At 39.4% G+C, this 13,089-nt stretch overlaps 1 protein-coding gene across 1 annotated transcript in view; it reads right to left on the reverse strand.

Annotated features, from left to right (window-relative positions):
* ITSN1 (intersectin 1) overlaps positions 1–13,089 on the reverse strand; it is a 249,832-nt gene that overhangs the window by 14,724 nt on the left and 222,019 nt on the right. The window contains exon 34 of the mRNA XM_081234959.1: positions 4,593–4,760. Within this exon, the coding sequence (XP_081091085.1) occupies positions 4,593–4,760 (168 nt within the window). The remainder of the gene's footprint in view (positions 1–4,592; positions 4,761–13,089) is intronic.

Consider the following 13,089-nt stretch of genomic DNA (forward strand, 5'->3'; position numbering starts at 1 on the left):
TAGAAAATATGAATAGACCAATCACAAGCACTGAAATTGAAACTGTGATTAAAAATCTTCCATCAAACAAAAGCCCAGGACCAGATGGCTTCACAGGTGAATTCTATCAAACATTTAGAGAAGAGCTAACACATATCCTTCTCAAACTCTTCCAAAATATAGCAGAGGGAGGAACACTCCCAAACTCATTCTACGAGGCCGACATCACCTTGATACCAAAACCAGGCAAGGATGTCACAAAGAAAGAAAACTACAGGCCAATATCACTGATGAACATAGATGCAAAAATCCTCAACAAAATACTAGCAAACAGAATCCAAGAGCACATTAAAAGGATCATACACCATGATCAAGTGGGGTTTATCCCAGGAATGCAAGGATTCTTCAATATACGCAAATCAATCAATGTAATACACCATATTAACAAGTTGAAGGAGAAAAACCATATGATCATCTCAATAGATGCAGAGAAAGCTTTCGACAAAATTCAACACCCATTTATGATAAAAACCCTGCAGAAAGTAGGTATAGAGGGATCTTTCCTCAACATAATAAAGGCCATATATGACAAACCCACAGCCAACATTGTCCTCAATGGTGAAAAACTGAAACCATTTCCACTAAGATCAGGAACAAGACAAGGCTGCCCACTCTCACCACTCTTATTCAACATAGTTTTGGAAGTTTTAGCCACAGCAATCAGAGAAGAAAAGGAAATAAAAGGAATCCAAATTGGAAAAGAAGAAGTAAAGCTGTCACTGTTTGCAGATGACATGATACTATACATAGAGAATCCTAAAGATGCTACCGAAAAACTACTAGAGCTAATCAATGAATTTGGTAAAGTAGCAGGATATAAAATTAATGTACAGAAATCTCTGGCATTCCTGTACACTAATGATGAAAAATCTGAAAATGAAATCAAGAAAACACTCCCATTTACCATCGCAACAAAAAGAATAAAATATCTAGGAATAAACCTACCTAAGGAGACAAAAGACCTGTATGCAGAAAACTATAAGACACTGATGAAAGAAATTAAAGATGATACAAATAGATGGAGAGATATACCATGCTCCTGGATTGGAAGAATCAATATTGTGAAAATGACTCTACTACCGAAAGCAATCTACAGATTCAATGCAATCCCTATCAAACTACCAATGGCATTTTTCACAGAACTAGAACAAAAAATTTCAAAATTTGTTTGGAAAAACAAAAGGCCCCGAATAGCTAAAGCAATCTTGAGAACGAAAAACGGAGCTGGAGGAATCAGGCTCCCTGACTTCAGACTATACTACAAAGCTACAGTAATTAAGACAGTCTGGTACTGGCATAAAAACAGAAAGATAGATCAGTGGATCAGGATAGAAAGCCCAGAGATAAACCCACGCACATATGGCCAACTTATCTTTGATAAAGGAGGCAGGAATGTACAGTGGAGAAAGGACAGCCTCTTCAATAAGTGGTGCTGGGAAAACTGGACAGGGACATGTAAAAGTTTGAGATTAGATCATTCCCTAGCACCATACACAAAAATAAGCTCAAAATGGATTAAAGACTTAAATGTAAGGCCAGAAACTATCAAACTCTTAGAGGAAAACATAGGTAGAACACTCTATGACATAAATCACAGCAAGATCCTTTTGGACCCACCTCCTAGAGAAATGGAAATAAAAACAAAGATAAACAAATGGGACCTAATGAAACTTCAAAGCTTTTGCACAGCAAAGGAAACCATAAAGAAGACCAAAAGACAACCCTCAGAATGGGAGAAAATATTTGCAAATGAAGCAACTGACAAAGGATTAATCTCCAAAATTTATAAACAGCTCATGCAGCTCAATAGCAAAAAAACAGACAACCCAATCCAAAAATGGGCAGAAGACTTAAATAGGCATTTCTCCAAAGAAGATATACAGACTGCCAACAAACACATGAAAGAATGCTCAACATCATTAATCATTAGAGAAATGCAAATCAAAACTACAATGAGATATCATCTCACACCAGTCAGAATGGCCATCATCAAGAAATCTAGAAACAATAAATGCTGGAGAGGGTGTGGAGAAAAGGGAACACTCTTGCACTGCTGGTGGGAATGTGAATTGGTACAGCCACTATGGAGAACGGTATGGAGGTTCCTTAAAAAACTACAAATAGAACTACCATATGACCCAGCAATCCCACTACTGGGCATATACCTTGAGAAAACCATAATTCAAAAAGAGACATGTACCAAAATGTTCATTGCAGCTCTATTCACAATAGCCCGGAGCTGGAAACAACCTAAGTGTCCATCATCGGATGAATGGATAAAGAAGATGTGGCACATATATACAATGGAATATTACTCAGCCATAAAAAGAAACGAAACTGAGCTATTTGTAATGAGGTGGATAGACCTAGAGTCTGTCATACAGAGTGAAGTTAGTCAGAAAGAGAAAGACAAATACCATATGCTAACACATATATACGGAATTTTAAAAAAAAAATGTCATGAAGAACCTAGGGGCAAAACGGGAATAAAGAGACAGACCTACTAGAGAATGGACTTGAGGATATGGGGAGGGGGAAGGGTAAGCTGTGACAAAGCGAAAGAGAGGCATGGACATATATACACTACCAAACGTAAGGTAGATAGCTAGTGGGAAGCAGCCGCAGAGCACAGGGAGATCAGCTCGGTGCTTTGTGACCGCCTGGAGGGGTGGGATGGGGAGGGTGGGAGGGAGGGAGATGCATGAGGGAAGGGATGTGGGAACAGATGTATATGTATGACTGATTCACTTTGTTATAAAGCAGAAACTAATTAAAAAAAAAAAAAAAGAGAAATCTAGAAACAATAAATGCTGGAGAGGGTGTGGAGAAAAGGGAACACTCTTGCACTGCTGGTGGGAATGTGAATTGGTACAGCCACTATGGAGAACGGTATGGAGGTTCCTTAAAAAACTACAAATAGAACTACCATATGACCCAGCAATCCCACTACTGGGCATATACCCTGAGAAAACCATAATTCAAAAAGAGACATGTACCAAAATGTTCATTGCAGCTCTATTCACAATAGCCCGGAGCTGGAAACAACCTAAGTGTCCATCATCGGATGAATGGATAAAGAAGATGTGGCACATATATACAATGGAATATTACTCAGCCATAAAAAGAAACGAAACTGAGCTATTTGTAATGAGGTGGATAGACCTAGAGTCTGTCATACAGAGTGAAGTTAGTCAGAAAGAGAAAGACAAATACCGTATGCTAACACATATATACGGAATTTAAAAAAAAAATGTCATGAAGAACCTAGGGGCAAAACGGGAATGAAGACGCAGACCTACTTGAGAATGGACTTGAGGATATGGGGAGGGGGAAGGGTGGGCTGTGACAAGGCGAAAGAGAGGCATGGACGTGTATACACTACCAAACGTAAGGTAGATAGATAGTGGGAAGCAGCCGCAGAGCACAGGGAGATCAGCTCGGTGCTTTGTGACCGCCTTGAGGGGTGGGATGGGGAGGGTGGGAGGGAGGGAGAGGCATGAGGGAAGGGATGTGGGAACAGATGTATATGTATGACTGATTCACTTTGTTATAAAGCAGAAACTAATTAAAAAAATAAATAAATAAACTTTAAAAAAAATGGAAAAAATAAATAAATAAATAAATAAATAAACTTTAAAAAAAAAAAAAAAGAAATTTGCAGAGGCCAAAAACAGCATGAAAATGTGAACCCTGGAAGATAAACAAGCCCCTAAGCTGGCTTTAGCCCTGAGAGTCTTTCTTAAATCTGGTGACCTTAAGCTTCCATTTTAAAGGCTATGGAGGGTGCAAGAGACAGGAGATATATCCAGGGCCCACAAGAGATAATAGGAGATCCCAAAAAGCTGGACTCCAAAGGAAGAATGACAAGTAAACTCAGCACAGAAGGGATGAGCAAGAAAACTTGCTTGTTTTTGAACTTGGTGTAAGTGGAGGGAAAAAAAAGTCCCTGAGAATTTGTAACCACAATGCAGTTCTCACTTAAGTTTACAACCACAATTCACACACTAGTGTGATCTGAAAATCCCTCTATATTTAATTTAGGGTGATCCTGGTAGCTAGCAATCCTTGCAGGAGGAATACAACTTCAGACCTCAAAGATCCCACAAATAAAGTTCCAAGGAATGTTGAGCTCACAATCAAAAATCAAAGTACATACAGAGAAACAGACATGTGTGGTGAGAGCTAGCAGAAGCAACAGACAAAACAGTGACACTTGTAACCTGAGTTAATGGAATGATCAGATCTGAAATATATAAGAATATATCTAAAATGTGTTAGGAAATAAATGAGAAGCATGGTCATTTGTGAAAAGAACAAGACAGGAAAGAAACCAGCAGATTAGAGAAAATAACTAGAATGCTGGAAAGGGTAAACGAAAATAACTGAAATAAAAACTCAGTAGATGGATTAAACAGCAGATTAGAAGCAGCTGGAGAGAGAATTAGCAAACTGGAGGCAAACGGGGAGGACAATTCATGTTTTTTTCTCATCCTCCTTCAGGCCAGTTGCCAAGGCTCAGTGGGGGAGACCCAGGTCACACCCTAAGGCACTACCTCAGACAGGCCTTCACACTGCACATGGGCCTGGATCCACTCCAGCCGGTCCGAGTTCTCCTTCTCCCGCACCCCTTCGTTCACCTGGGAGCACAGCTCCTCTGCCTTCTCCAGGGCGTGTTTCAAGTGGCTGTGGTCTGGGTGGTTTTCAGGAGTGTTTTCCAGGATCTACATTGGAGAACAGAAGACAACATCCTTAGGCTGTGTGGGTGAGCCTGTGTGGTTCACTGTCCTGGAAGGCCAGACCCAACAGAGGCAGGGCATAGCACAGACCTTTCCTGAACAGTGCCCACAAGAGCAACTGCAGCTCTAAGCACCCACCTTGGCAATGACATGGAGAGAGATGACCACTCTTTGTTGGCAGGGGACCCTTGGGGGGCAGGGGCTGCCAAATTATCTATACTTGGGGTATGAGGAGGGCAGTGGCTACAGCAAGGGCAATATTGCACCACATGTGGCTTTCTCCCTGGAGAATGGCTCTTTCCTGGGTTCATGCACAGCTGTAGGCATCTATGGACCCATGGAACTGCATGCTAATGGGTGCATCTGAGCAAAGGCATTTTTCTGGATAAATTATTCCAAGCCAATGGTTAAACATGCCAGCTCTAGAGCAAGACCTCCTGGGTTAAAATCCCTGCCCTGCCACTGACCAGCCATGATATGGGTCAGTCACATAAATATTCTGAGCCTTATTTTCCTAATATGAAAAATGGGGATACTAATAGCACCTCCTTTATAAGGTTGTTTGGAGGACTAAATGGCTTGATACAAGTAAAGCACTTTGTAAAGTACCTGGCCCTTTGAAGGTGCTCAGCAGTTACCATCAGACTCTCAAAGGACTTTGAGGACATTGAGAACAGTCATCATGAGGAAAGACACTAAGAATGAAGAAAGATCCTAAGCCATCTTTGCAATGTACTAGGATTATGTTGAGGGTGTACTTGTCCAGGCCTTGTCCATATACAAATAAGTCAAGTGGGCTTTACCCTGAATCATATCTCATCCTTAGGGCATACTTTGGTTTAAAGTCCTAAGGAGGCACCCAATTTGAGGAAAACACCCAATCTGGGCCCTGTGTGTCCACCAATCATCTCCAAACAACAACTCCAGCCCCAGGTGTATCCTGGATGTACATTAGCGTCCCTCTGAAAAGTCCTGATGCCTCAACTCTGACCATATCAGAATCCCCAGGGATGGGACTCAAGCACTGGAATTTTCTAGAGCTCGCTGGGTGACTCTAACGTACAGCCAAGACTGAGGACAACTGCTCTCGATGGGAAGCCCACATAGCTGAATTGTGTGGATTCTTTTTTTGTTTGTTTTTTGTTTTTCAAAATGAAAATAGGTTTATGTTTTTTCTCATTGTAAAATTATTATTGTATAAAATTTAGAAAATTTAGAAAGTTATTAAAAACCACCCATAACTGAACCATCTGGAAATAACCCCAGCCTACCAATTCGTTAATACACTCTGCGTAGATATAAATACATATAGTTTAAAAAAAATAAATATTGGATCATGCTACCATACTACACTGTACCATTTTGTACTTGCTTCTTTCCCACTTCATGTCAGTTATAGCACAGCATTTAGTGTCCACTTTATATGGACCTAGATCATCATTTTATTATTTTTTAATTGAAGTATATAGAGCATCATTTTAAAGATTCTATAATACATCATTGTAAGGATGAACCACAATGCATTTAAACAGTTTCCTTCCCATAAAACTTCATGTTTCCAATTTTTCAATATTTCTCTGATCATTTCTTTAGAATAAATTCCTAGAGATGGTAGTGCTGAGCCAAAGAGAATGTGGAGTTTGATCGCCCTCCAAAAGGCTGAACCAGTCTACCTTCCACAAGCAAACCAGACAACACTGAGGACTCACAATCTTTTCAATATATGCCTACCTGGCAAGCCAAAAGCAGGTATTTTCTTGTTTGGTTATGCATTTCTTTTATTACCAGAGAATTTGAATTTTGTGTACACTTAGTACGTAAGTACACTAAATGATAAAGCTAACATTTATATACGGCTTAGTAGGAGCCAGACATACATATATTCACTCAGTTGATTTCTCACAACCCTATGCCGTAGGTACTATTAGCATACCTATTTTACATATAAGGGAACTGAGGCCCAGAGAAGTTAAGTAACTTGCCCAAAAGCACACAGGAGTGGTACCAAGATTCAAATACAAGCAGCCTGGTCCCTGACATCATTTTTTTAAATTATTTTTTTAACATCTTTTTTTTTTTTTTTTTTTTTTTTGCAGTGCGCAGGCCTCTCACTGCTGTGGCCTCTCCCGTTGCGGAGCGCAGGCTCCGGACGCGCAGGCTCAGTGGCCATGGCTCACAGGCCCAGCCGCACCGCGGCATGTGGGATCTTCCCGGACCGGGGCACGAATCTGTATCCCCTGCATCGGCAGGCGGACTCTCAACCGCTGCACCACCAGGGAAGCCCTTTTTAACATCTTTATTGAGGTACAATTGCTTTACAATGTTCTGTTAGCTTCTGCTAACAAAGTGAAGCAGCTATACATATACATATATCCCCTAATCTCCTCCCTCTTGCTTCTCCCTCTCACCCTCCCTATCCCACCCTCTAGGTGGACACAAAGCACTGAGCTGATCTCCTTGTGCTTTGCGGCTGCTTCCCACTAGCTATCTATTTTACGTTTGGTAGTGTATATATGTCCATGCCACTCTCTCACTTCGTCCCAGCTTACCCTTCCCACTCCCTGCGTCCTCAGGTCCATTCTCAACATCTGTGTATCAATTTACATTCCCACCAACAGTGTAAGAGTGTTCCCTTTTCTCCATGCCCTCTCCAGCATTTATTGTTTGTACATTTTTTGATGATGGCCATTCTGACCGGTGTGAGGTGATACCACATTATAGTTTTGATTTGCATTTCTCTAATGATTAGTGATGTTGAGCATCCTTTCATGTGTCTGTTGGCAATCTGTACGTCTTCTTTGGAGAAAATGTCTATTTAGGTCTTCTGCACACTTTTGGTTTTGGTTGTTGTTGTGTTTTTTTGTTTTTTTGAATTTTATTTATTTTTTTATACAGCAGGTTCTTATTAGTCATCAATTTTATACATATCAGTGTATACATGTCAATCCCAATTGCCCAATTCATCACACACCACCACCACCATATCCCCACCGCTTTCCCCCCTTGGTGTCCATATGTTTGTTCTCTACATCTGTGTCTCAATGTCTGCCCTGCAAACCAGTTCATCTGTACCATTTTTCTAGGTTCCACATACCTGCATTAATATATGATATTTGTTTTTCTCTTTCTGACTTACTTCACTCTGTATGACAGTCTCTAGATCCATCCACGTCTCAACAAATGACCCAATTTCATTACTTTTTATGGCTAAGTAATATTCCGTTGTATATATGTACCACATCTTCTTTATCCATTGGTCTGTCGATGGGCAATTAGGTTGCTTCCATGACCTGACTATTGTAAATAGTGCTGCAATGAACATTGGGGTGCATGTGTCTTTTTGAATTATGGGTTTCTCTGGGTATATGCCCAGTACTGGGATTGTTGGGTCATATGGTAATTCTATTTTTAGTATTTTAAGGAATCTCCATACTATTCTCCATAGTGGCTGTATCAATTTACATTCCCACCAACAGTGCAAGAGGGTTCCCTTTTCTCCACACCCTCTCCAGCATTTGTTGTTTGTAGATTTTCTGATGATGCCCATTCTAACTGCTGTGAGGTGATACCTCATTGTAGTTTTGATTTGTATTTCTCTAATTCTTAGTGATGTTGAGCAGCTTTCCGTGTGCTTCTTGGCCATCTGTATGTCTTCTTTGCAGAAATGTCTATTTAGGTCTTCTGCCCATTTTTGGATTTGGTTGTTTTTTTTTTAATATTGAGCTGCATGAGTTGTTTATATATTTTGGACATTAATCCTTTGTCTGTTGATTCATTTGTAAATATCTTCTCCCATTCTGAGGGTTGTCTTTTCGTCTTATTTATGGTTTCCTTTGCTGTGCAAAAGCTTTGAAGTTTCATTAGGTCCCATTTGTTTATTTTTGTTTTTATTTCCATTACTCTAGGAGGTGGATCAAAAAAGATCTTGCTGTGATTTATGTCAAAGAGTGTTCTTCCTATGTTTTCCTCTAAGAGTTTTATAGTGTCTGGTCTTACATTTAGGTCTCTAATCCATTTTGAGTTTATTTTTATGTATGGTGTTAGGGAGTGTTCTAATTTCATTCTTTTACATGTAGCTGCCCATTTTCCCAGCACCAGTTATTGAAGAGACTGTCTTTTCTCCATTGTATATCCTTGCCTCCTTTGTCATAGATTAGCTGACCATAGGTGCATGGGTTTATCTCTGGGCTTTCTATCTTGTTCCATTGATCTATATTTCTGTTTTTGTGCCAGTACCATATTGTCTTGATTACTGTAGCTTTGTAGTATAGTCTAAAGTCAGGGAGTCCGATTCCTCCAGCTCCACTTTTTCCCCTCAAGGCTGCTTTGGCTATTCGGGGTCTGTTGTGTCTCCATACAAATTTTAAGACTTTTTGTTCTAGTTCTGTAAAAAATGCCAATGGTAATTGATAGGGATTGCATTGAATCAGTAGATTGCTTTGGGTAGTATAGTCATTTTTATAATAAAGATTCTTCCAATCCAAGAACATGGTATATCTCTCCATCTGTTGGTATCATCTTTAATTTCTTTCATCAGTGTCTTACAGTTTTCTGCATACAGGTCTTTTGTCTCCCTAGGTAGGTTTATTCCTAGATACTTTATTCTTTTTGTTGCGATGGTAAATGGGAGTGTCTCCTTAATTTCTCTTTCAGATTTTTCATCATTAGTATATAGGAATGCAAGAGATTTCTGTGCATTAATTTTGTAACCTGCAACTTTACCAAATTCATTGATTAGCTCTAGTAGTTTTCTGGTGGCATCTTTAGGATTCTGTATGTATAGTATCATGTCATCTGCAAACAGTGACAGTTTTACTTCTTCTTTTCCAATTTGTATTCCTTTTATTTCTTTTTCTTCTCTGATTGCCATGGCTAGGACTCCCAAAACTATGTTGAATAATAGTGGTGTGAGTGGACATCCTTGTCTTCTTCCTGATCTTAAAGGAAATGCTTTCAGTTTTTCACCATTGAGAATGATGTTTGCTGTGGGTTTGTTGTATATGGCCTTTATTATGTTGAGGAACGTTCCCTCTATGCCCACTTTCTGGAGAGTTTTTTATCATAAATGGGTGTTGAATTTTGTCAAAAGCTTTTTCTGCATCTATTGAGATGATCATATGGTTTTTCTTCTTCAGTTTGTTAATATGGTGTATCACATTGATTGATTTGCATATACTGAAGAATCTTTGCATCCCTGGGATAAATCCCACTTGATCATGGTGTATGATCCTTTTAATGTGTTGTTGGATTCTGTTTGCTAGCATTTTGTTGAGGATTTTTGCATCTACATTCATCAGTGATATTCATCTGTAATTTTCTTTTTTTGTAGTATCTTTGTCTGGTTTTGGTATCAGGGTGATGGTGGCCTTATAGAATGAGTTTGGGAGTGTTCCTTCCTCCACAATTTTTTGGAAGAGTTTGAGAAGGATGGGTTTTAGCTCTTCTCTAAATGTTTGATAGAATTCACCTGTGAAGCCATCTGGTCTGGGCTTTTGTTGCAAGTTTTTTTTTCCAGTACACGGGCCTCTCATGTTGTGGCCTCTCCCATTGCAGAGCACAGGCTCTGGACACGCAGGCTCAGCGGCCATGGCTCACGGGCCCAGCTGCTCCACAGCATGTGGGATCTTCCTGGACCAGGGCACGAACCCGTGTCCCCCGGATTGGCAGGGGGACTCTCAACCACTGCGCCACCAGGGAAGCCCTTGTTGGAAGATTTTTAATCACAGTCAATGCTTGTGATTGGTCTGTTTATATTTTCTATTTCTTCCTGGTTCAGTCTCAGAAGGTAAAATTTTCTAAGAATTTTACCGTTCTTCCAGGTTGTCCATTTTATTGGCATATAGTTGCTTGTAGTAATCTCTCATGATCCTTTGTATTTCTGCAGGGTCAGTTGTTACTCCTCCTTTTTCATTTCTAAGCCTATTGATTTGTCTTCTCCCTTTTTTTCCTGATAAGTCTGGCTAATGGTTTATCAATTTTGTTTATCTTCTCAAAGAACTAGCTTTTAGTTTTATTGATCTTTTCTATTGTTTCCTTCATTTCTTTTTCATTATTTCTGATCTGATTTTTATGATTTCTTTCCTTCTGCTAACTTCGGGGTTTTTTTGTTCTTCTTTCTCTAACTGCTTTAGGTGTAAAGTTAGGTTGTTTATTTGAGATGTTTCTTGTTTCTTGAGGTAGGATTGTATTGCTGTAAACTTCCCTCTTAGAACTGGTTTTGCTGCATCCCATAGGCTTTGGGTCGTCATGTTTTCATTGTCATTTGTTTCTAGGTATTTTTTTATTTCCTCTTTAATTTCTTCAGTGATCTCTTGGTTATTTAGTAGTGTATTGTTTAGCTTCCATGTATTTGTATTTTTTACAGTTTTTTCCCTATAATTGATATCTAGTCTCATAGAGCTGTGGTCAGAAAAGATACCTGATACAATTTCAATTTTCTTAAATTTACCAAGGCTTGATTTGTGACCCAAGATATGGTCTATCCTGGAAAATGTTCCATGAGCACTTGAGCAGAAACTGTATTCTGTTGTTTTTGGATGGAATGTCCTATAAATATCAATTAAGTCCATCTTGTTTAGCGTACCATTTAAAGCTTGTGTTTCCTTATTTATTTTCATTTTGGATGATCTCTTCACTGGTGAAGGTGGGGGGTTAAAGTTCCCTACTATAATTGTGTTACTGTCGATTTCCCATTTTATCGCTGTTAGCATTTGCCTTATGTATTGAGGTGGTCCTACATTGGGTGCATAAATATTTACAATTGTTATATTTTCTTCTTGGATTGATCCCGTGATCATTATGTAGTGTCCTTCTTTGTCTCTTGTAATAGTCTTTATTTTAAAGTCTATTTTATCTGATATGAGAATTGCTACTCCAGCTTTCTTTTGATTTCCATTTGCATGGAATATCTTTTTCCATCCCCTCACTTCCCGTCTGTATGTGTCCCTACAGACTTCCGTCTGTAGGTCTAAAGTGGGTCTCTTGTAGACAGCATATATACAGGTCTTGTTTTTGTATCCATTCACCCAGTCTATGTCTTTTGGTTGGAGCATCTAATCCATTTACATTTAAGGTAGTTATCAATATGTGTGTTCCTATTACGATTTTCTTAATTGTTCTGGGTTTGTTACTGTAGGTCTTTTCCTTCTCTTGAAGATCCTGCTTAGAGAAGTTTAGCATTTGTTGTAAAGCTGGTTTGGTGGTGCTGAATTCTCTTAGTTTTTGCTAGTCTGTAAAGGTTTTAATTTCTCCATTGAATCTGAATGAGATCCTTGCTGGGTAGAGTAATCTTGGTTGTAGGTATTTTCCTTTCATCACTTTAAATATGTCCTGCCACTCCCTTCTGGCTTGCAGAGTTTCTACTGAAAGATCAGCTGTTAACCTTGTAGGGATTCCCTTTTTATGTTATTTGTTGCATTTCCCTTGTTGCTCTTAATATTTTTTCTTTGTATTTAATTTTTGATAGTTTGATTAATATGTGTCTTGGCATGTTTCTCCTTGGATTTATCCTGTATAGGACTCTCTGTGCTTCCTGGACTTGATTAATTATTTCCTTTCCCATATTAGGGAAGTTTTCAGTTATAAGCTCTTCAAATTTTTTCTCAGTCCCTTTCTTTTTCTCTTCTTCTTCTGGGACCCCTATAATTCGAATATTGGTGCATTTAATGTTGCCCCAGAGGTCTCTGAGACTGTCCTCAATTCTTTTCATTGTTTCTTCCTTATTCTGCTCTGCGGTAGTTACTTCCAGTATTTTATCTTCCAGATCACTTATCCGTTCTTCTGCCTTAGTTATTCTGTTATTGATTCCTTCTAGAGAATTTTTACTTCCATTTATTGTGTTGTTCATCATTGTTTGTTTTCCCTTTAGTTCTTCTATGTCCTTGTTAAACGTTTCTTGTACTTTCTCCATTCTATGTCCTAGATTTTGGATCATCTTTACTATCATTACTCTCAATTCTTTTTCGGGTAGACTGCCTATTTCCTTTCACTTGTTTGGTCTGGTGGGTTTTTACTTTGCTCCTTCATCTGCTGTGTGCTTCTCTGCCTTCTCATTTTGCTTAACTTACTGTGCTTGGGGTCTCCTTTTCCCAGGCTGCAGGTTCATAGTTCCAGTTGTGTTTGGTGTCTGCCCCCAGTGGCTAAGGTTGGTTCAGTGGGTTGTGTAGGCTTCCTGGTGGAGGGGACTGGTGCCTGTGTTCTGGTGGATGAAGCTGGATCTTGTCTTTCTGGTGGGCAGGACCACATCCAGTGGTGTGTTTTGGGGTGTCTGTGGCCTTATTATGATTTTAGGCAGCCTCTCTGCTAATGGGTGGGG

The sequence above is a fragment of the Mesoplodon bidens genome (assembly GCF_964165515.1).
Source record: "Mesoplodon bidens genome assembly, chromosome: 5".
NCBI lineage: Eukaryota > Metazoa > Chordata > Mammalia > Artiodactyla > Ziphiidae > Mesoplodon > Mesoplodon bidens.